This window comes from Anopheles maculipalpis, chromosome 2RL, assembly GCF_943734695.1.
Source record: "Anopheles maculipalpis chromosome 2RL, idAnoMacuDA_375_x, whole genome shotgun sequence".
In the NCBI taxonomy this organism is placed as follows: domain Eukaryota; kingdom Metazoa; phylum Arthropoda; class Insecta; order Diptera; family Culicidae; genus Anopheles; species Anopheles maculipalpis.
Genome location: NC_064871.1, coordinates 45596973 through 45621355, shown reverse-complemented (window position 1 = coordinate 45621355; position 24383 = coordinate 45596973). Strand labels below are relative to the sequence as shown.

Sequence of the window (24383 nt, the reverse complement as noted above, 5' to 3'; positions counted from 1 at the left end):
AAAAAGGCTAAAAAGTAAAAAAGACACCTCAGAACTAACTGTATGTGATTTATACAAAAACCGTTTTGTTGTAGTTACGTACAATTGTATACCGTTCAGCGACATTTGGTAGAGGTGGTATGGTGGTGGTTTGCTTCCCAACTATGGCAGAAATATGTGGGATGGGAAGGAATAATCCACTGCCACCACACGACTTCTCTTCTCATTTTCCTCCTCGTTTTTAGTCGCGCCTCTTTTTCTGCAAACTCTCACAGGAATATACACCCACAACAAATTACCCTGTTTGTTTTTAGTGGTCTGTTTTGTTTCTCTTCACGTTCACCTCGTTCTCTATCACTTGTTTAACATATGGTCTTTTCGGTAAGTTTTCCACCAAATGCGCTTCGCCTATGTGCGAACATTTTTCTCTCTTGCTTTGCTTGCTTGTTCCTATTTACAAAAACCACTTTCAGATTGGATTTTTCACATTTTGTTTTTTAGTTTGTTTTTCGCAACGGCACAGTTTCCCTTTTTTCCCCCGAATTCTTTCGGCCCAGTTCGGCGCGCAGTGTTTCCTTCACAATTTCCTATTTTTGTTTTCACAGTATCACAGATTAATTGTCCTCGGTTAAGAAAGTTTTGCGGATCGTTTAAACAATAGAAGAAACTAATAGGTGTGGGGTTGTATGTGTGTGCTTTAGACGTTAAAAATCTTGAATACGCCGCGCGCAGAGCGCCCTCTTAAATGGAAAGGACTAGGCTGGTATTTGTTGGGGTGGATCTGGTGTTGTTGTTGGTGGTGTTAGAGGTGATTATGATGGCGTTAGAACACACGAAAAAAAAAATCGATTCTCTTTTGCTTATTCCTTCTTTTAACACCACTCGAAACGACGATCATTATGTTGACTACATCATAAGTAAACGCAAGAATCGAATCTTTATCGTTGTTAAAGGGAATCATTAGAATCGCGAAACGAGTTCTTCGGGTTGTAATCTCCCGCTCCCTTAGTCGAAGGATACAGGTGAGCCTAGCTTGGTTGTAAAGGTTATGTAGCCTAAGCATTTGTTGCTACACATTCATTCCCGCTTCAAGTCAGTAGACACTTAAAGGACGTGGACATTAAGGACGCACTTACAAGTTTCATCTACTAACATCAAATTGTACGTACGTACTCCAGCACAGAAAAGAGAGGGAGACTGTTACCTGAGTTTAAATATGTTCTTGTGTTATGTGTGAGTCTGTGTACTACCTACACGGTGCTGCATCTCTGCAGTTATGGTATTGATTATTTGTTTATACGTTTCCTACTGATGCGACATACTATCCTGCAGATGCCCCATCATGCAACTAGCTCAAAGTATCTTTGTCCCTAGTTTGCCGGATCGGCTGACTGCTTGCTGAGAACGATCAACATTTATTATCCTAGTACAGCTACACAAAAAAAAACACTCCCTACGGTGTCCAACATTGACACATGGGAACGCAAATGTCCACGTGCAACAAGAAAATGCACTCTATTTCTTTTTGTCTGTGCATCTTTCTGAGCAAATCCGTTCCATCCCTCCTAACACCCATTAATGATACCTTCGACCAGTTTGGCTTTCGTCTGCGAATTAAGCCCATTAACGGTGGACGCCTTTAGCAGCAAACTACCACCACTTCCGGTCAGCGTGCTCGGCGTGTAGTTTACGCTGATGCTGATCGGATGCAGCGGAGGCATCTGAAGGAAGCTTTTGCTCAGCAGATCGACCCCGTTAAGGTATGGCAACAGTGTTTCGTAATCTATGTTCAGCGGAATATAGAAACCCTGCGTGTGGCAGGCAAAGATCGGCACCGGATGGTAGGAACTGTGATGATGATGTTGCTGCTGCTGCTGGTGATGGTGTTGATGAGCGAAACTGGGTGTCGCCGTTTGCCCAAGAGCTACCACGGCACCAGTACCACCGATCGACGACACCAGCTCGTGCTTTATCTCTGGAAGAGGCGTCACCGATGAGGATGCTGCCATTGCATGTCCGTGCTTGGCAAGGGCTAGCTTCTTCTCCATTGGAGCACAATCCGAAGCATTCTGTTGCTGCTGCTGTTGATGGTGATGATGGTGGTGATGGGTTCCATTTTCCGCTGCCGGCGATTCCGCCCCATTGCTAGTAGCGCCACTCGGTGCCTTTCGTTTCAACGAAAGTGGCTCATCCGAAGAGGACGCTACGGTTGAAGATTTCCCAGTCAGTGTGCTCGTACTGGAGGACTTTGAATCAGCGCCCGAAACACTACCGCTACTACCATTGGTTAGTGGTGATGCTCGCAACGAGCTTGAATGTTGATGCAGATGCTGGTCCTCATGCAGCGACACCGGACTACGGTCGAAATCCGTTCCATGCCCATTTTCGTGCGTATCCTGAGAAAACCGTTGCTGGATATAGTTTTTAAACTTGTAGCTATTATGACTATGCTCATGCTCGGGTGACGCATGCTCCGAGAACTTTCGCATGCGGATCGTGCGCAACACACTCTCGTGCTGATTGATGTTGTTATTTGTATCCTGCTGCAGACCTACAACTCCCCCATTGGAGCAGAGCGAGCGTGCCGGAGGTGACGGTGCATCGTAGTCTTGCGTCGAGTGATTGCTCGAGGTATCCAAGTGCTGCACCATGCTCGGTGCAGTCGACGTGATGACGGCGGCCTGTGGTGGATTGTTACTGTGCGAACTGCTGCTAGTGCTCGTAGCGCTACGGAAGCTCAGATCCTTCACATCATGATGATCGTTACTACTGTGCTCGAGATCCGACGGGCAGGTGAGTATTTCCCGCAAATGGCCTAACTGCCCACTGGCCAGATAGATGGGACTGCCACCGTTCGCAAGTTCTGCACCACAGCGTGACTTTGTCAGTTCACCTACAATCGACAAGAGAAGAAAACGGGAAAGCGTTAGAAAGGTCCCAATTTTAAGGGGCAAATGAAAAAGTCACTTCCAAACTTACCCTTCATAATCTCATTGCAATGTTCCTTCAGGTGTGCCACCATACGGAAACACATCTCCTCGCCACGCTCACGCATCATAAACTTGGCCGCCTCCGTCAGACACTCGTTGTAGCCGAGCCGGTACTGTTCGGCGCATGCCGTTTCCCGACCACACTCTTGGTTCTGCAGATTCTTCAGGTGCCGTATGGCCATCTCAATGATTTCCGTCTTTTCTACGCGACCCCGACCTTTGCGCATGTACTGCTGCGGAATGAGTCGCGAAAGGTCTGCCAGGCAGGAGTTCATCCGATCACGGCGTCGCTTCTCAATGATCCGATGTGACAGTGGATCTTGCTGTAAGGAAGAGGAAGAGTCCAAATGGTAAGGCATTATTAGACGTGTTTTATAGTATAACAATAGTTAAAACAGTGCGATATAAGTCTAAGTTATCGATGCTCAATGGATTCAACAAATTATCAACAAATCAGCAATTCAAGTCACGCTCTAGCACCAGCGTCCCGGTTCGGGAAACAAACAGGATAACGTGCGTTTTTCTTATTCGTTCGCATAATCCTCGGCTCGAATCGATTGTCTGCCCCACCCAATAGGCACTCGGTTCGAATCCGTTCCGTATATATATATATTCATCTATTCGATTGATTTCCCGTGCCATGTCACGTGACTCGACGGCCCAGTGCTGGGTGGTGCCGTGCGATCATACGAAGTGAAGTTTGTTTTTCAAAGCGTTGCCGTACGACGTGTATCTAGCGAACGGAATGGTTGCAATTAGTGACGATTGGCAGAGCTCGGAACGAGGTGTGACTTGAACATCGATTAAAGTTTGACGAGCTGTGTGTTATCAAATACATGCCATTTGATTGGCGTAGCGTGCTGCGGTTGTCCACGTTATCGACCGTTACCGTGTCTTTAGGATTGACACAGTGTCTAGTATGCGATCAACTAATCTAGAGTTTTGAAAAAGAAATAAAACACGGGTTCGGGTCGAAATGGGGCTTATTACTGATGCATTAAAAAGAAACGACGGCACGCTAGACATTCACGTGTCGTTTTGATCAACTTGGCACGTTTGCCACGTTTCTAGGCCCATTAGCATCTATTCTAAGGCAAGGGAAAGGGCGAAAAAGGTTAGGAATCTCCTTGAACCCTACTAAAGCTATCCTGGAGTCTTGCATGCTTGAGTACGTTCTCCAACAGCAGAGTTGTGTAGAAATTAGTACATTGGCATACATAATAAACAAGAACAAATTTGTGCTTGACAACGAATGACAGCAATTTGAAGAAAGGATAAAGGACAAATTGCAAGACTTTATCATAATGCTAATGAAGTTCCGTAACTATAATGAGACGATATTTTTTTTTATATTCCGGGGCAAAAGGCAATACTGAAACCTAAATTGACCAGCTCCCTCCAATCTACCTACCCGTGACGTTTTGCCCCGCCGTCCTGGTGGAAAATCGGCATCATCTTCGCTGTAGGTGGTATTGTTGGCGGAAAAGTTCAGTCCCGGTTCACCGCAGTACGTGTATCCAGGCACACTAGCCTCACTGAAAATGAAAGGATAATAAAGAAAAAAAAATGTTACACATTTTATTAGCAATGAGAGCGAATACGATAAGAGATAAGCAATACATTGCTTTGAAGGTCTTTGGTTGAACTATGTCAGAGAGACGGTATTAAATATTGAATCGATTTAATATTTATTTTATTTATTTTATTTATTTACAACTGATTATGACGGTCCAGTGCAGTATTGTCAACAATGCTTTTGTTGAATAGATTTTATGAACATATTGATAAGGCATTTTCTCCTTATTCTTTGCCTTATCCCGGGCATACTAGGTTGAATATTTATTTTAATTGCATTTAAAATAACTTTTGAAACTCCAATAAAAGCAACACCATTTGCTCATTATAAGGTGAAGGTTGTTGGTCTAGCAAAAGTTTTCCACATCGTCGATGACCTTTTTATCACCAACACTCGCACACAAACATACCCATTATGCAGTGGCATATTAAATTACAATGTTGCATCAGGCTGCATCCCTTGAAGGTCAAAGTGTGATTTGTACCGGTGCATCATGGTAACGGAGCATTATTTTGCTCATATTCCATATTTTCCACCTTTCCACGCTGGTTTATGCTTTTCTTCCCATCTGGACTCCCTGCGTAGTCGTTGATGTATTTATTATGGGCAATATGGAGCTGGCGTTAACCAATACCCATACATTGTGTTCCCTTCGTAAACCACCATGCAGGGCGTTAATTTGAATCTACGGCCTCCGAGTGCCTTCCGATGCACTCCGGTTGCAGTGGTTTTGAATTTAGCGGATGCGATGATTTACGCCATTCTTCAACAACCAGGCAGAGAAACCGGAAACTATGCGACGTTTATGATGATGAGTCGATGAAGATGAGGTCATAAGCAGACCGGCCTGGCTTGTGATTGGGCACGGCTTCGTTGCTTCCAGCCGATCGTACATATAGGTAGGTTGCAGCGAGAAGTGTATGACTAATGCAACGTTCAACATCAGCTCGAACCAACCGGCCGGTATCGCAATCATACAACCCGCAGCTCATGCGGTTGATGACCCACCATATCGGTGTACCGGTGGCGTTGGTGAGCTGTTACATTGTAACCATGGCTGGATTCGATACTGGAGAAGCACCCCCTTGTTGCTAATAAACCCACACTAATTAGCGCACGTTTTACCGACAAGAGCATGGCGTCCTGATAATTGTGAGCGTCTCCGTTGTGACCCGTTGACCGGAAAGCATGTCAAGTGGTTCCTAGAGCGTTTGGGAGTGATAACTGATGGAGAACAAACGTGATAAACATAGTCCTGATTAGTGTTGCTTACTGGAATTTGTAAGTTATACATCTCATTTAAACCTCGTCTAATCAGTAAATAATTCACCTCGACATCAGTACACAACTTCCTTCTCTAGCCACCTTCACCCGAAGGATAGGAATACAAGGAATCGATGGCGCTGTCGTTCATCAAGACGTCAACCGCACCATCGCAACCACACGATGTTGCCTCGTGAGTAGGCGCGAGCGTGAGAATTAAAAAAAAACAGCAGACGTGCCACTGGCACATAACATTACCTAGGAAGAAGCCTTCCTACCGATACCATCATCGTTTCATCATGCGCCCGTTGACTCATGCTCCGCAAGTCACACTTTCGACAGCATGAGATTGAGAGTTAATATTGCTTTCCCCCCCTTCCATCGTTGCCAAGACACGTTCCTTGCGCGCTCCCTATGCAGCAGCGGCAGCATCCCCAGCACCGGCATGGCAAAACAATAGGTCACAAGGACAACAGTTAATGTGAGTGCGTTTCACGCCACGTCTCAGATTTCCTGCCCCATGCATTCGGTGAACGTTGTACGCGCTGAACCCACTGGTCTTAAGATATGCTGATTTTGTGCCCCCCTCTGGTTTTGTTGCTACAAAAATTGTTTTGCTCTCGCAGTGCGAAACGTGAACCATTTCCAATTGTAATCAGTGGGTAGGAAATAAATTATACTAATTTCCAAGACGGCTGCAGACCACGTGCTTCGGCGGGACACACTCTCGGCGGCTTTAAAATATATGCTTTGCCCCGTTAAAGAAGTGTTATCGTGTCTGGGCACGATAAAGGCCATGCTTCCGCGTGTGACTGCTTTGACTGCTGCTGCTAGCTTGCCCTCAGTGCTATTATTGCTAATCACATTTTGAGCCACATGGAAAACAGGGTTACATTTACAACACAAATTGTGTCACATGTTCTGGCGCGCACCTCTGCACAGACAGCATAAAGATTTTCGCATGCTGTTCCGCGTGTGAGTGGAAAAACTATTGTGGCCCTTAGGTGTTGGTAGAAAAACTAAGATGCAAAGCTAGAAACGAACAACGTGACTCCGAATGGCGGTGATACGTCCCGGCAGACACGCGGCTAGAATGTGGTCAACGCATCTCAATCGTGTGCTTCATTTTCAATTCAACTTTAAGCGAAAGGATAACTGATGTGTCGGGATGATAGTGTTAACATTATAAATTGTAAACATTTTAACGGGAGAACGTCTCAAGGAGTTTTCACATTTGTTTATTTGTTATCCGGTCTTTACGGTTCGGTAGGGACACCAAGGAAACATTCTTGAAGCGTTGATAAAATTCTATATTCAGTAATTCAATGTGTCCCAAATTTATTCGACTTCGTTAGCATTGTGCTTTACACCAGCCCTCAGTATACAAAAATTCACATTGCTGATGTTAAAGCTGATAAAGCGAATTAGTTAAGATGAAACTTTGCTGCACAAGATTCTGGCCGATAGAAAGCTCTCTGATCATTCGGCTTAGTTATCTTATTTTCAACATGACGCTAGAGAGGATCATCCGAGACTCGAAGGAAGAAACATCTTAAAAAACACAATATTTGAACCTATTCGTTAGTTGGTCAAAGTTCTCCAATGTATTAAAACCTTAGCAAAGAATCAAACAAGCTGCACAAAGCACCAGATAAGTTATTCGCTCTTTAGAATTCATCCAAAACTGCAAATATGTTGCTTGAAAAGTCAGAACCAATCACAATATAGAATCAAAATAATCAAATATGCCTTTAGATCATCGATTCTATTCAAAGAAACCCTCAGAAGAATTATTGAGGAGCAACCAGCATATCATTGATTTGATTTGATTTAATTTCGGTTGAGGTTGGGCAGTTCCTACTTTTTCGGCTATGATTGAGGCTAACTGATGGCTTAAATGGCGAATAGGTAAGCAATATTTAAGATCCCTCTATGCTTATGGTTTGATACGAAGTCAACTTATGTTATATCTTAAGACGTTGCTGCTAACAACAACTATATTTTGTCCTATGAACCTCCGTGCCCTGGGTAGCTAAACCTATTAGTCAGCCATGAATGACATCGCAACAAAAACGCGTCAACCACACGTCACCAAACAGATCTACTTGATCCGCTCGTGTGAGCACATGCACTCGTTACGTTTCGTGCCAGTGTCGAATCGAATTATCGAAACACGAAAAATAGAATCCACCACCTTCGATGTACTCGATGGTTTAGGTTAACACTTGGCGCTTGTATCAAAAGCAACACCTCTAATTCAAGCACGCGAGCATCTCTGCCCCAAACCAACCTTCCAAGGAGCATCGTCCTAATGATACCTCCGAACACAGCACGCAAATGCGATGTTGTGAACGCATTTAGAATTTTCCCTTACCCATTTCGCACGGATCTCTCTTCTTCCTTGATGCTGACGTACTTCACCGAGCCGCAAGATACGTTGTATCGAATTTTGTTACTCCATCCGGTGAACGGACCAACCGATCGTTTACGTTATCCTGTGTTGGGCCGGTTTTTGGGTGGGGGCACTTGGGGTCTCCTGCCTCGTGCGTGCTATTTATAACCATTCAAAAGCGTCCAAGACAAGACGAGAGATTAGAAGTGATGCCGCCCGAAACACACACCAGACACACGAGAGTTTCGAGATCGCACTAATAAAACGAACTCAACAGACCAAAAAAACACACACAACAACAAACTATTTGAACAAATGCCAACAAACGTGACCAACGGAAAGGGGACAACCACCGCAACTGTAAGCTTTCCGCAGGTGAAGATCCACGAGGGTGACATTAAAAAAGAAAACGGACACGATTTGCAAAGACGCCAAAATCGGTGTCTGTGTGCCTTCCTGTACGGGTTGTTGGTATGTCTTACCTAAAGCCAAGGCGAGAGGCGTTGGCATTCTGCTAAAAGCTGGCGCTTCGACACACATGCTAGGCGAAGAGCCACGCTATATTCGCGTAATGATGTGGTTAAAATCAAGCAGGTTAGCTCAAGCAAGTTCTTCTTGTTACCATAATTACCACTTATTTATTTTTGGCATATTCATTATTGCCGACTAAGACTTCAACTTTTTTCAATATCTCAGTCATTCGCTTCACTCAGAATACTTTCAAATTTTCTATAACGTACCCCCCCGCTTGTGGCAGATTCTTCGTTCGTGACACATCTTGCAAGCTTGTTATTGATTCAAGATTTTACCGACATGTACCACAACGGATGTAGCTGATTGTCGATCAGACGACCGTGATTTAAAAATGGATCCACCACACGCTTGACGCACTTGAGCGCATGTGCGCGTACTCGTGCATCGCTCGTACCATGATATCGCTGTGATCTGCCTCTCTTCCAATTCAACTCAGCCTTACTTCACTGCTGATATTTGATTCCTCTTCTAAATCACACAACAACTTAAGCATCCAATTTTAAATATCTGTCGAAGCACGCATACCTCGTCGCACAAAAACAACCAATCAGTCATGGTGATGTGCTAAAATTAAAAGCAAATAAACGACGAAAAAAAACTAAGGCGTGACAATTGACATGGTTTGAAAATAGAAAGGATCGGTCGGTCGAAGATCCTAGAAGCTATACGTTCACTCTACGCATCAAAAAGTGTGGAACAATATCCGATTCATTCATCGTTTTTTTGGGGGCTTTTTGGTTTGAGTGAAGGAAAAAGAACTTGAGATGGTTTTACTCCTTCCCAAGCACGTGATCAGTACTGGTCACAGGTTTTTGTATTACGCCTTTATGATGCGCTGTACGCTAACTGCGATGTCATGGTTGTTTGGACGAGAACCGTACCACAAGAACGCCCTCCCTATGTCGAAACAACCTGTTGCTTGCAAGCGTAACATTCTTTGCCTTCGCATACTTCCGCCATTCGAACGGAGTCCTGCCTGTGTTCTATAATAAAACATCGCCATCCGCCAGCTTCTAATTCTACGCGGTACGATATGGTGGAACTCTCTTTCCACACAGTGCCAAGAGACGACGATGACGTTCCGGAAGTGTCAAGCCGTCGCGTCCCTTGACGGAAGCGAATCTCGTTGGGTATCGTACAGTGTGTGCTGCAATTGCAACGTCCCACTGCATTCTTGGACTAGATCTCTGTAGTCTGTACCTCGTGGTTACTGAATGTATGTAACGTGATGCCTTTGTGGACTCACAGTCATTCCATCCACCACGGTCCGGGCGCGTCTACCACACGGCATCCGATCGTGTGAATTTTCTCGAGATTTGTGCATCACTCGTTCCCACTGGGTGTGTGTGGAAAAGGGAGGTGACAGGGCAAAGCGAAACGCAACGGAACGTCAATAAACTCGTCGAAGGTTATACTCGCGTGTGGTGCAGTGCATCAGCAAGTGTCGCCCCCCGGTGATGGGCCCCGAGTCGTGTCGCGCACATACAGCCGATACTGTGCACCGGTGCATCGTCCCATCGTGTGTGCAAGTGCACGGAACACACCGAGCCAAGTTGTGCTTTGTGTACTGTGCGATGCGAGAGCTCTGCCTATCGGTTTCTTTTCCTCGCCAGAATTTATAGCAAGTTTAAATATTTACCATATGAATTAAATGACTTCATATACTGAAGGAGACATTTTGGAGTGCATTAGAGCTTAGCAGGAATTTCAAACTTAATGATGAACTTACGTTTACGTTACGTTTTCTTGTCATTTATCTGGATTCTGTTCAAAGTGAAGCATTTCAAGAAGAACTAGACTCAAGTTGTAGATGAATGTTTGGCAGAATTTCTGGACTCCAAATTCTAAGCGTTGTTGCTTCGGCTTCGACAATTCTAAAATTCTAATGGTGGTTTACAAATGTCCGATCGTGTACTACATTAACTTGCATGAAGTCGAAACTCCAAGATAAATACTAGTTCTACCAGATCATGTTTTATTTCATCTTGACTAGAATCTAGAAATCCAACTCGGATCTACTTGAGGTCATCAGGATCTCTTGTAAAATGTATCAAATCAAATAAAATTCAAATAGTTGATATGACGAACCAGGGGTGACGAATCAAAACCCCCTTCTAGTTATGCGGAAACGAACGGAAACGGTCGGCTGGCTGGCACTTCAGCAAAACACCACCATCGATGCTCACGTGTTACCTCGGCACGGCACACAACGAGCGTTTGCAATCGCAATTCGAACGAACGAAAAAAGCAAAACAAAAACCAAAAGCTACACCACCCAACCCAACCAGAGCTCTCACGTCGACCGTGGACCGACCCATCAGTAGACACACAACTTTACACACTATTCACGCCGTCTTTCTTTTCCGCATTACGAGCTTTGCTGTGTGCGTTGTTGGCGTAGAATTTCAGCGATCTTTACCAGCCCACCCTCACAACGTCTGCTGTTGCTGCTGCTGCTGCTGGTCGCTACGTCAACGTGTTTCCGTCCGTCTTTCGCGCATGGAAACCGTCTTTTGCGTTCACTCCCCCAAACCACCCTGTCCGCTCTACACCCCAAATTCCATCCCCTTCTCTCACTCCCTCTCGACGTCTTGGCGCTGAGCGGCGTTTCGCCTGTCGGCAACAAGTGTTCGGTAAGGCGCGCACCATTAAGCGGTGTTTTCGTGTGCGTGTTTGTTTGCAAGTGGTCTACGCGTTTGTCCCCCTATCAAGCGGCTCGAATGTTCGAGGGATGAGAGAAATATACATGTATAAGAAAAAAAAAACACACAGTCACACTAACACCAACAGAGAAAATAAATATCCGCCAGGCGCAAAACGTTGGCTGGCACGCCAACCCATTCCTGCACGTGATAGCGGCGTGGTGTGTCTGTTAGGGTTTTTTTTTTCATTGCCCTGCTTCTTTTTCCTCCTCTTCCACGTTCAATGTTGGCTGGTGGTTTTGGGGTGGCACCGTGTCTCTGTCTCACTCATGCTCGCTATCTTTAACACGTTTTCGTATAACCGTGTCGCGCACCGACCGACGTCATGCGCCGTTAAATTACATACCCACCCGAGCCGACCAAGCCGCTACGTTCGAGAAGCTTAGCTCGCGCCCCCTAGACCTACGATGATGGATTGCGATTAACGCGGGCTGGTTGGCAGGTTGCATGCCACGACCAACAAAAGTCACCAATTGTGACTACCTGTGGCAGAACTGTTGGCTGGGGCACGGATTGATCAGTTGTGGTTGTTGTTTGAAGTTGGGATTTAAGAAATTGAGGACCAATAGATGCATTTCATTTTATCAGAACAAATGGCGATCCTCTCCAAAAATTCGAATCGATTCGAGGAAATTGACTGTCTCGTTTGCTATTTGTTTTCCATTTTATTACAAATAAATATTAATGCGCCGCGTAAAACGTCCCGTAGAACGTGCGTTGACAGAAAAGATAAATATCGATCGCGGCATTGCCCACTACATCATGGCGGATGTAGTGGGAACGATTTTTCATGCCACATGCCACACTATTCTATCAGACTCAAACGACACCCTCCTTCCTATATATGATATTAGATATTAATTTATTTATTTATTTATATTCTTTCTCACAGGCCTCCTGTCTTCAAACCCGTGTGGAGCGACAATGTTTTGCCCACCGCAATATCCCATATTTGCTAGTTATCCCATTGGCCTGTGAGTGTTCCTTTATCGACATAAATTAATCTATCCCACCACAACCCTCTAGGCGCGAAAAGAACGCAAAAAACACCCAACGGCGGCTGGAGAGAACGACGACGTGCAACCACTCAGCAATTGCCAACTGCTACTGCTGTAGCGCACGATTGCATTCCGTCACGAGCGCATTTCCGTGTAAGCAGATTGAGCCAACCAAGAGCGTTCCGTACGCGATCAACTGGGCAAGAATACTAATAATCTACCAGATCCATGAAGGGTGTTTCGATTTTCATTCCCTGAGCTAAACACGAACAGCGAACCGGTTTGTTTTTGCTGTTGATCCTACGAAAACCTCGAAGAATTCAACTATTTCCAGCGCCCCCAATGTTGCAGGCAAATCATGTCAGGAACGAACCTCAAAGTTCGGTTGCCAATCTGATCAGATGCATGCGCTCCGGGCTGGTTGGAAGTTGTACATTCAGCACTAAATGCACCTTACAATTTCTTAAATCCAGCTATAGCTTCACTTTGTAATCGTTAATAAAACAAACTTGCGTACCGATCGCAAAAGCAAGTGGAATGGCGGGACCTGGCGATCCACTCTCAGAAATTCCTCGCCCGAGGCTGATGGATCCAAACAACGACAAGCGAGTATTATTTATAGCACAGAACGCAAATATGGCCATGTCCGCATAGAACGCATGCAGGCAGTGGACTTTGTGGACGATGATCATATCGATAACGCTGCTACCGACATCAAACGTCCAACGAACGGTGCACTGGTCCACGTTTGTAGCTGATGGTCCCGTCTTGACAGCAAGAATGTGCAGAGCAGGGAAGTGTGTACTAGTTGTTAACCTTCACTTCCTTCCGACACTTGCATTTACACCCTCGTTTAGGACGAGTTTGAAAAACGTGTTACGGCTTAGCAGTTTTGCGATCGGATCGCTAGATTTTAAATCAAGCAGTCCCGCGTCGGCTGCAACGCGGCTACTTTCGACTCCAGATGAGCGTGTTTATTTACCATTCATCTCGCACCTGTACCGAACTCGGAGAGTGCTTTCGAATCAGCTAAACAAATTTTGCCGATCGCGAAGCTGATCACTTGATGCACGTGTCCAACCGATCGTGATGGGCTTATGTAGGCACTGTAGACGCAACCAATTAGTAACAGTATCATGACTTTCAAACATTTGTCAATCAACCTTGACTGTTGGCAGCGCGTACGTGCGCGTACGTCCCACTGCTGGCCCAAAATATAGCACGAATTTTGCGGAAAATAAAAATCATCCCAATGCTAATCAAACTCCCGATACGTTGGCCTCGTTCGAGTGTTGCTAAATGCACGACCCAGTGTGATGGAAATACCACCAGAGGCATGCGTAAAGCAGACTTCTGTCAGTTTGAAGGTAGAGCGCGGCCGTGATCACGTGAGCTTTCCTTGCAATATTGACCATTGGAATGGCAATTAAGATGGGGTGGAAAAAGGCGTATATTTAGCAAGTATCATCAGCAACAACACGACACGCAGCTCGCAGCAGAAATGGTTTTTGTCCTGCTTTTATTTTCGCCAACGTGTAATGTAAACATTTTAACACGATCGCCCGGTGTCATGGAAATTTTCTTGGGCACTCTTTTTTTTCTGCTATTCTGGCCAGGCCTACCTACCTGGTGGTGTGGAGGACGCACAAACATTTCCTTGGCGGATGCTTGAGGTGTGGAGGTTAAAGTGTGTTTACCTAAACTCGATACTTGGGCGTCAATGCGCCCAGAAGGTTTCCATGAAAATTTGCTTCTTTGAAGGTTGGAATGTGCTATTGTTTTGGGAACTGTTCTTGGATGCTACCGCTTGAGGCGAGTATTTGTGGTGTGAAGAAATGGAGACAAAAATCGAGACTTTTTTCCAGTGATTTAATATTGTAGCAGGAATGTTTTTCTGCAAAACAACAAGCTTTTATTGTACTGTATGTGTCCATGAGACCATTTTCCTCCAAACATAAGATACAATTAGTTCCTGATCTTGCTGAGCTGAGCTGAGTTAGCGCATTTATTACGGTTAGCTACTTCAGAGCTGTAGCTCAAAAGTAATTATTAAATTAAAAACTCACATATGGTCCCGCTACAATTGAACAAGAACTTATGAACTGGCTCAGCAGGATAAACAGGATTGTAGGCTGTTAGCTTTTATAAGTTCATAGAGTAGTGTAGAGTATTTCGAAACTTCGTCTTGAGTGTGAACTGTGTGATTTATTGACCCTAGTAGATTTCGTTGTCTAGAACATATCAAATAAAGACACTTACAGAATCTAACAAGGTTGTCCAAGGCCTACAAAATGGTTAAATGGAAGGACCCGATTGAGAGAATAAGAATATGTAGTATATGCATTTGCGTAGATTTCCTTTTTAATCTGAACAAAACGTCCACCTCTAGGCACTTGCTTAACCGACTGAAACACTTCAAATCCAGTTTTGATCTGTTTTACTGTTTCAAAATGAAGTTCAAGATCTTACCAGGACTCGCACATACACACAGCTAAGACGGTATGCATGAAGGTGCGGAACCTCAAGTCGAAGAAATAACGCCAGTCACCAATCTCAACCGTCAAGCTTCACCGGCTTCAATGTTTGTGATCGCGCGATGACGCCGTTGGATTGATTTTAAATGGCAAAAACGTGCGCCCGCGTTTGGATGCGGTGGACACCAGTTGCCGTGTGCGCAAGTTACACGTCTCGTTTGAGTAGTGCACCAAACCCGCCTCGCCCTCCTACCATCCCCTACCATCTATTACGGGTTATACTGCTAACGGGGTTGGATTAACTTACAAATAAGCTCTAGAACTTCCCTTCACTCAATTGAAGCGTAATGAAAAGTTTACTTTGAAAACTAAGCTTGATCTAAGGTTCAATACGGCGAACATTACCGCAGGACAAGTCTAACTAATTGCCCTTTATATAGTCTATAAGTCTATAAAGTTAAGAAGAGCATTTTAATGTGTAGTCTGCTCTGAATACTGTTAAAAGTTACCCATGCTCCCTAGCTTGAAACCACACTAGAAACTTATCAATCCGTCGAGTCTTTCTACCGCGGACCCGTTAACGCAATATACACTCGAGCGGCGTGATCGTGCGAGCGCCAACGAATGCGAACGCGGAAATTGATCACCGTTCGGTCGTACCGCCTGTTGTTGTGTGTCCAACGTAGGCAAAAAAAAAAAGAACACCGTAAAACACGTCTTGATCCCTGCATCCACTCGCGTCTTTAGCGCGTCTTGCGTTGTCTGAAGGTATTCATGGTATGAGACGTGGTATTTGTCTCACTCTTGGTGAACGTGTGACAAAGTGTTTTATTTTTCTTTCTTAAATTTTTAGCCCTCTCATGTCTCTGTGCGCATTCTTTGTTCACCAACGGGAGCTCAACGCAAAGCTTACACCATTCACGAAAAAGGGACGAGAAGTTTATGCCAAAGAACTCAACTGTTCCCATTTCCATTAAGGGTGGTATGCTAAATTCCAAAACACAAGATATTATTCCAACTTTTTGGATGATGGTTTTTTCTTCGTTTTGTTACAATAAAAAAAAAACCCCACACACACACAGACAGACACACAAAAAACCCTAAACAAACGATGAATAAAAGACATGATAAGAGCTATAGTGCGATGATCGGTCAACTGAAACTGAAACTTAACCAAAAAAAAGGAACGACAAACGGCAAACACTTGGGTGGATCCATCGCGACGCGACGCAAACCGGGGCTGCTGGCTACAGTGTTGCCAATTCATGATCATGTGGTATTTTGGGGATTGTTGCTCTCCCCACCGAAACCGCTCATCCTCTTGCTTCACACATCTTCCCTCCCCGCACCATTCGCTAGGGTGCTGTGCAAGAAGAGTCTTTCTAAAAATAGCCACGCCACGCATGACCAGTATCGGGGCGGTGACCACGCGAATGTGAGGTTTTCTACACAAACATATTAATTTACGCTTCGTATATGCGTGTCCGCGCTTCGCGTGTGTTTATGGAAGCGAATTTTTTTTTTGCTTTTAATGTCGTTTTTTGTACTTTAGTTGAGCATTTAAAAGAATCAACTTCCAGCAACCAAGCGTTGTTTAAACCACGGTCCGTCGATCTGTAGCCAACGGGCAGTTTTAAAACTATTCACTTTTAGCTTGATCTGCTATCGTTGATGCAGCAAACATGTGTTATCATTTCGTTTGAGATCTGGTTTTATTAGGTTTTTTGTTGTTGTTTTGCTTCAATCCGCTGACCAACAAACGCTTCGAGTCACTATTTTTTCCTTACTCTTCCGGTATGTGTTTTTTTTTTTTGCCCCCAGCACACATGCAATTTCTTTTTCAATCATGCTTCCTGGGGTGATGTCATAACAGATGTTCACTTCCATTGAAGCATAACAAACTTGCAGATAGAACATATTCTACCATTCGCCGAGAAAGCTAGGCAACACATATCTGGATGAAACCCGTAATCGGCTTTTCCTGTGAACGTTTGTGTGCTGATGAACGACAAACCGCCCGGTAGCGTTGTTACCAGCGGTGGCGTGCCAGAGTAACGGTTACGAGGTTACAAGAGCAGGCTGGAAAATCGTACGACCCAGACTATAATTTGCTGTACAGCGGGAAAACAGCATACACGCCGCATCGGACGCATGCACATGCCGCACACATGCCGGCACACGTGACGGAAAATTTTTGCTTCCCTTGCCAGTTTGCCGGCCCGCATCGCCGAGTCGTACACGCAAACGGCGGACACTTGGTAACAGGCAACCAGTCTCCCCGGGGGTGATCATTTTAGATAGCAGCACTGTAAATCGATGCTCGCATGATAAGCTCGTTTAGGATAGTTTGGTGTCAGATCAGAGAAAATATGAAATTTGACTGAAACCGAGGTTAATATATTTATAGCATACGATCTTTCTGGTCTACATTTGATCTTGAGTAGTGTAAGTATAGAACTATGACTATGATGAGGGATTTTTCATGCTATTGCTCCGCGTCCAAACAATCCCCTTATTATCGTTTGAATCATATCGTTTATAATACAAAGAAAAAAAAAAGTTCGCGCTATGAGTTTTATATTTGAATAAAATAGTCGAACCCCTCATTACAATTAGTTCGAGTTTTACAAAATCTTTTCCCTTCTAGAGAAAAAATAATCTAATAAATTACAGGTTTCGATCGATCAGCGAAGTTATAGAACCCTTACAATGAAGCAGAAAATTATGAGACATCCACAACTTGTTTTAAGTTTCTTCAGGGAAGGCCCTTCAAACCTTTATCCCGGGAGGGATCGGACTGACATGCAAGGCTTTATAGTTTTAAGATTTTTTGAATGTCTTAGATTTGGGCCCAGGTGTCTGAGCATCCGTTACAAAATATCATACCATGAACATGGGTATCGTTAACGTCTGAGACAAAAATGTCACTCGGAGCTTATATCACTTTCAAAAACTATCTTTCTTCGATTCAATGAATCTCTTAAATTAACTATATTCATTTTGAAGTAGTAACTGATCTCTCAGTCAAACTCCCAGCAAAATGTCTCTAAGAACGGTCGGGCCCAAGTGGCTATAATGTAGCATGATGCTTCTTGAACATAAGACTCGAGCGAAATTCTAAGGACTATTCCAAGAGCCATCCAAGTCATAAGGCCTGATTGCCACATACAAATTGTCAAGACAAGTTGTCAAAAACGGAAGAATCGAATTATTAACTCTATTATCGAATTGCACATTTGGTTCCATTTCTAATGAAATGTTTTTGGGTGGCAACGTTTCAATCTCATTAACAATATCGAGGGAAATTTCCTTCGATTTTTTGAGAGCATACCAAAAAGGTTTTACACAAAAGTTTCACACTGGATTAGTAAGTTCCAAAGGATCGAACATACTACGAAGCAGCGGATGTTGTTTAGTAAGATCTTCCGTTCTTTCATCATCACTATTGCTATCATCGCTCACATGATTTGAAAAATCATCTTTGATATCAAAATATCAGATAAAACACAAAACATCTTCTCAAGAGGAACATTTTTTACACTTTTGGCTTAGTTTTTGTAGGTTTCATTACTTTGACAGATTGATTTTGAAGATTTAACGAAAAATATTGGTTAACGAAACTTGTCTGTCACAAGAACGGTTTCATGATGCAATTTTTTTTGCCGTTTGTATTGACAAGCTTGCCTTGAAACTTTTCCGTTTGTAAGATATAATCAGGCCTATAGTCTTGCGGTTTTCTCAATGTAAACGTTAACGAACACTTGACCACAATGCTGAACAACAAGTATTTATAACCTCACTACGATTAGTAGTAACCCACTCCATATCAACAGTTTCACATACCATTCGAGGACTATAGTGACAAGCTGTTCAACACAACCCGTGTTGAATGTGAAGCAGGGATATATATATCACTCTCCAAACCCAAGGACTCCAGGGAAAGCCCATCCCGGAGTCGGCTTTTCCCTCGCACCGCACAACTACCTGGGTGTATTTTTAAACCCTGTGGAAAATAAACACCCCACGCCCAAGCACACTATCGCGTGACGGAAACGTGACGCAAATAGTGCGCACGCGAATAGCACACGAACATATTGGTGATGCTAGGACCAAGCCGTAACCAAGCCGTCAATTGGTGTCCCGTAAAACTCCATTTCATTTCCCGAAACGTAACGTGGTCGTGTTTGGTACCATTTTAGCAGACAAAAGCACTTTGCTATTCATCGTGCGAAACGTCCAAGGTTTCGATTAGCGTTATCAAATTGACTGTAAGTGAAGCTGACTCGCTGCCACAACCAAACAACCACACGGTTTTGCTGTGGGATAAAAATAAAGAAATGCAAAATGATTCGATACTGATAAAAACAACTTGTTTACACACTGTGCGCATCGGCAAAACTAAAAATAAATGTCACACATTGCGATGGCCGAATGGGTTCTGTAATGTCGTCTGCATGCACCATGCGCCTGTTAAAATGCCTGTTCACACAGTGGATCACAATCAGGCACCAAGAAAAAGGAAAACAGAAGCAAACGAAGGGAAACAAAACAAAACCACAACCTCATCATTTGTTGCTATCAGTGTTGACCTTTCTTGGCATGGAAGAAGCAGCGCACTGCTCCAGCTCAAGATGGGCTTTACGCGTTGAACCGCCTCTGCGATCATTCTAGGCGGTTTTTTGGTTCGGCCCCTCCAAATAGCGCGTTTCAGTTGCGGTAGTTGCGATTCGTCGACGAATTCGCGGCCATCATCGCATGACCCCCGCGACGGTGCTCACCTTACGACCCCACGTGTACGAGTCCCTTTCGCATACTCGGCATACACTCCGATCGGACGAAGATGCGCCAAAAAACGAAAACCAAAACCCAAACAGCATGATGTAAGGCTTCAATTCAAGCACAATTGCTTCGTCTTGCGTATGCGTCAGAGTTAAGCTTTGGTCCGAACTTTAAGGCGACGCCGCGCTAGACACACGGTGACTTGTTTTGTTTGGTTTTGGCTGTGTTGTGCTGTGCAGTTGTTCGTTTTTGGACAGGGCCAGACTCCGGTCAGCGATAAGTTCGGTTTCGCTAGTCTTCCTACTTGTTGCTAGGCGTGGTTTCCGTGTGAAATATTCGGTTGCATCCAGTTTGGCTAGACGGAGATTCCATCATCATCATCAACATCATCATGCCACAAAACAGCAAACCACGCGCAGCAAAACCTTAACCCCCTCCAATGACAAAGAGGATTTTTCACCAAGAATCGGTGGGCAAAAAGAAAAAGCTTTGCGGCATAAGACACGACTAATCGGAGCAGAAAACGTTATCGTTGTCCAACAAATTGATTTCCGCTTGCTACGTCTATGTGATTTCGTCGTCATAAGTCATCGATCCATCGCGGTCCTAATTCATGTTATAGTGTTGCTTGTTTTGGCTTAGTTTTGCTTTCTTTGGTTTATTTGCACCTCTCGCCTTTTATTCTATCAGCCAGCATCGAACGTCCGAGAGCATTCGACGAAAACAAATGAATAAATCTCGCGTCGGCACGGCAACAACCGCTATCCCGTGGCCGTTTATTTTATTCGTAGCTTCGTAAGGGATTTGACGGTTTTGGGAAGAAGAAACGCAGAAATGTATCTTCACACACGCGAACCAAGCAATCACCTACACATTTTTATGCTCGATCGGACAACGCGTGCAAAAATAGCATCCATCCGCCCGGTAAAAATAACTCCGTCCATCTGTTAGGATCACCATCCATGCCCCGAGTATGTCCGCGCGTATAGTCAGTGTAGCGTATCGACTGAGGATCGTAATAGTAGCATGTACTTGAATCAATTTCAAACTTCAGGAAATTAAAAAGCAATTAGAAAAGAATTCTCTTCCATGGGTACATTAGATCACTTTTTAAATATAGGAATGAAGGGTTCTATACTATCTCGTGCAGGGTTATATAGGGCCAAGATAACCGATAACATTCCCCGTATACGATACAAACATTTCCGACTTTATCATCTTATCAAAAGTTCATCGCCTAGTCTTAAACCTGCAGCAGATACCGGCACCATACCGGGCCAACAGTGACTATCGATTGATTGACGGGGTTTGAGCATTATCGAACCGGGACACGTGTGGTGTGCCATCACTCACAGGGTTGGGTTTGTGTACTTAAGCCGGCAGACACACTTGCCACAATTCGAACGATTCGCGAGTGGATCCCCATTTTCACAGCGATAGCACGCTTGGCAAACCTTATGCTGCGTAACACACTGATCATTGAGTGTGGTAGCTGCATCAACCGAAACATGAACACTCCCAGACGCGGAACACTGCTGCCAAGATGTCTTTGATAAACAGTTTGAAACGCTGCTAAATACTCCCGACTGACTTCGTGCCTGCCAGCAGCATTATGTAGGCCTTTTGCGCCGCAGGTTTTTCCATTCCCATGAGCTGTTTACGGGAACTGCAAACCGTTCCGCCGGCCACACTCATCGGCTGACTCATGCTAGATCACGTGATCGGCGGGGATGTGAACGCGGCAGCAACAGCCTCTGCCTGCACTCACAGATCGCGCTGCGCCCGAGATTACGAGGTGTTGTTGATTCGCCCCTAACCTCCTTGGTGGTTTCGGTGGTGCCATAATCAGTGGAGAGGCGATTGTGTGCCACGCACACAATGTTCGCCGACCAAACGCAACGTGTGCGTGTAATCAATTGTTCCAGCGGCGGACTGAATTCTACCCCAGGGTGAATTCTGGGACAGTAGTTGGGTTTGTTAAATTTTACTGTCACACACTGTGCTACCGTCTTTCGCATGTTCGTGTGTTTGTTCTTTGTAATGCTGTAGGCCAGTACGGATGATGCGAGACCCTGTTTTATCGTACTCTGATCGTTAGTTTCCATGGAGCAAAACAATATCGCATTAAGCGTAAATCCTCCTACAAACAACGCAATGTTCATGTGATCTACAACCAGGTTTAAGAGATAATCGCATTACACTTCATTTCAGCCATTGTAATAAGCGATTTACAATCGAAAAGAAAGAGGCCCTCTTGAGACTCATCAGAGCAAGATCAAAGTCTTCTTGATGCTCTCGCTCTCATCAACAGCTAGGAGTATGATTTGTGACCCGCAAACAAGCGCTGCATGCTACTTTGATTGGGCACTTGACCAGGGTTTGCATGGCCTGGATCACCTGACACAAACGATGGCATATCAGACGTCTTCCGTGACACGCATACAACAACCACTCCATGGGGCCTGATTATTGAATGCAAAACGGCATTCGCCCTATGCCCGGGTTCCAGTTAAACCACGCAGTCAGACATCCATCCACGTCTCTCGCCCCGCCGTTTTTCCTCACCCGTGCGCCACACGTGATAACATTTCCACCGAGAGAGTGTGTGTGTATTTGTCTGTTATTGCTGTATCACAGAGTCATGAACGGCGATGCATTATGTACGGTTGTTGTTTATTTTTTCTCCTTCTTCGCATCCTTTTTCACCCACCAGACGCTTGGCGGATGAACTCTTATCAGCAAACAGAAATAGCATCGTCAACAGCGCAAGTAGCAGAGCAACAACTTCCAACGGGGCGCGCTCTAGGTCTTTCTACGTACCGTGATGGGTAAGATTTACTGTACCGTGCTGTTGCGCAGAGTTGATGCTTAGTTTGATTTACAGATTGAATCGGAGAGATGTAAAAATGGTGGATTAAAATTAGATTGAACCTGGCCGTGTTAAATGTAATCCTCCATTGCAATGTTTGTACTAAAAAAAAAACTCCTCCACAAAAGCATCATCTAAGCCCCCTAATCTAAAGCCTACGTGACTAAACCACGAATCGTGATGCAGGCGGCACCTGTCAGAGGTCAGTGGATTGGGTGGAACAGAGCCATACCCACTTTTGTCCCTCATTTCGGCAGTTGGTTGCTGGTGTGTGGAGTTTTGTTGTCTCAACGTGGGACACGCAGCAACGCTTATCTACCGAAAGGCGAAGCGACCAGTCGCACACACACACATACACACATAGCCACCCATTGTTGATAAGCCATTAGAAGTGCTCCATCATCAACAACAATAACAACAGCAACAGCCACCAGTGTGACGGTGGCGGCGCCTGGTACTAAGCGAGTACGCGCGAGTCAAGATTGGAGTTAACTTTTGAAGTTGCCTACCATTCTCCGCTGCGATTTTCCCCTCGTTTTCCGCGTGTGAATCCTAAGGGCGCACAGGCCGGGAGACCTGTTGTTGTTATCGACTCGCCTTTATTTGTTTGTATTCGGACCACATTCCGCCCGCTTTATACACTTTAACGACCTGCGAGCGGGAGGAAGTCGCAGGTTCCAAGTTGGACAAGCTTAAGTATGTTGCCCCGATGCCTGAGCAGACCGCGTCGAGGGAAAGGGCAGGCAGACAGAGAGAAGAGGGGGAAAAAAAGAAAAAAAAATCACACTCCGCTGACACTCTGACGTCAGGGCTCAAGTGGTTGCACATCAACACGGCCCGATTAGCACCCTGCGCTCGGAAGGAACACTTGGGGTTTTGGTAGATATTTCTGCAAACAGGGAAGTAGACGAGGCCATATTTGTATTGGTGATATCGGTAAAGCACTGTTTAATCCCTTCTCCCGCTACACGTGACCACTTGTCGCGTTCGGCGAACAGATATGGTGGGGATTGCTTTGTCTATTAGAGATGTGTCGTTAATGCATTTAATAATATTGCTTTCACGTCATTGAACAAGTTGATGCCTTATATCTTAATACCTAACACCGCAAAACAGCACAGCTTTTTGAGCTGTTAGGTATTAAGCTGCTATCAGAAAACTTTAATGTACAGCTATTTCTTCAGCATAGTCAGCTTCAATTCATTTTTAAATCGATATAAATATACCGCTTCACATAGTGGATATACTTGGACACGTTGGACACTCGAAACACAGGAAAACCGACCCGCTATACACGCTGGTCAGCACTCTTGATCTCGACCCAAACCGGTCCAACGGTCTTCAACGGTTGCGACTAGCGACAGCAACCTTGACAGAGGTCAAGAATTTATCATACAACCAACCAGACCCGCACCCCACAAAACGCACCGCGTGTGGCCAACTCCTTGTTGTGGTTCATGCTATTTATTTAGGTTCACACGCTCGACTCAGCATTTCTTCGACACGAGGCGCCACAGAGGGCGAACGATAAATATGCGGCTGCTGGGACACCGCAGTCACAATCATGGGTCCGAGGATGAGCTGATACTCGATCGCGTTACTTCTTATCCTCTACAGATGATATGGCAGTGTCTCTGCAACCAATTGTACGTACCTCTCATATTTCAATGAATGCGGTGCATGACCATTCGCTTCCCAGTACGCTTCCATGCTGCGTAGTACGCTTTCGGCTGGAATTCTTCGGCCTCAGCAACAATAATGATCAATCGGAAAATGATCTCACTGCACGGGGAGCCGTTCACGATCACGCGATTTGCCTATCTTTGC

General features: G+C 44.8%; 2 protein-coding genes across 2 annotated transcripts in view; both read right to left on the bottom strand.

Annotated features, from left to right (window-relative positions):
• LOC126558208 (O-glucosyltransferase rumi homolog) overlaps positions 1 to 24383 on the bottom strand; it is a 170424-nt gene that overhangs the window by 51956 nt on the left and 94085 nt on the right. The gene's annotated exons all lie outside the window — the stretch shown is intronic.
• On the bottom strand, positions 1542 to 24313 carry LOC126557445 (transcription factor cwo). Its single transcript, XM_050213225.1, has 4 exons — positions 24211 to 24313; positions 4381 to 4504; positions 2959 to 3292; positions 1542 to 2872 (listed from the first exon to the last, which is right to left on the bottom strand). The coding sequence occupies exons 1-4, from the start codon at positions 24264 to 24266 to the stop codon at positions 1545 to 1547; spliced, it is 1842 nt and encodes a 613-aa protein (XP_050069182.1). The 5' UTR covers positions 24267 to 24313; the 3' UTR covers positions 1542 to 1544.

What these genes read in the sequence shown, in the direction of transcription:
- LOC126557445 (XM_050213225.1), bottom strand. Translation starts at nt 24,266, where the DNA reads ATGGAAGCGTACTGGGAAGCGAATGGTCATGCACCGCATTCATTGAAA. An exon ending in GGCGGGGCAAAACGTCACGG is followed by an intron (nt 3,293 to 4,380) that starts GTAGGTAGATTG and finishes TCTTCCTTACAG; the next exon opens with CAAGATCCACTGTCACATCG. An exon ending in TTGCAATGAGATTATGAAGG is followed by an intron (nt 2,873 to 2,958) that starts GTAAGTTTGGAA and finishes TGTCGATTGTAG; the next exon opens with GTGAACTGACAAAGTCACGC.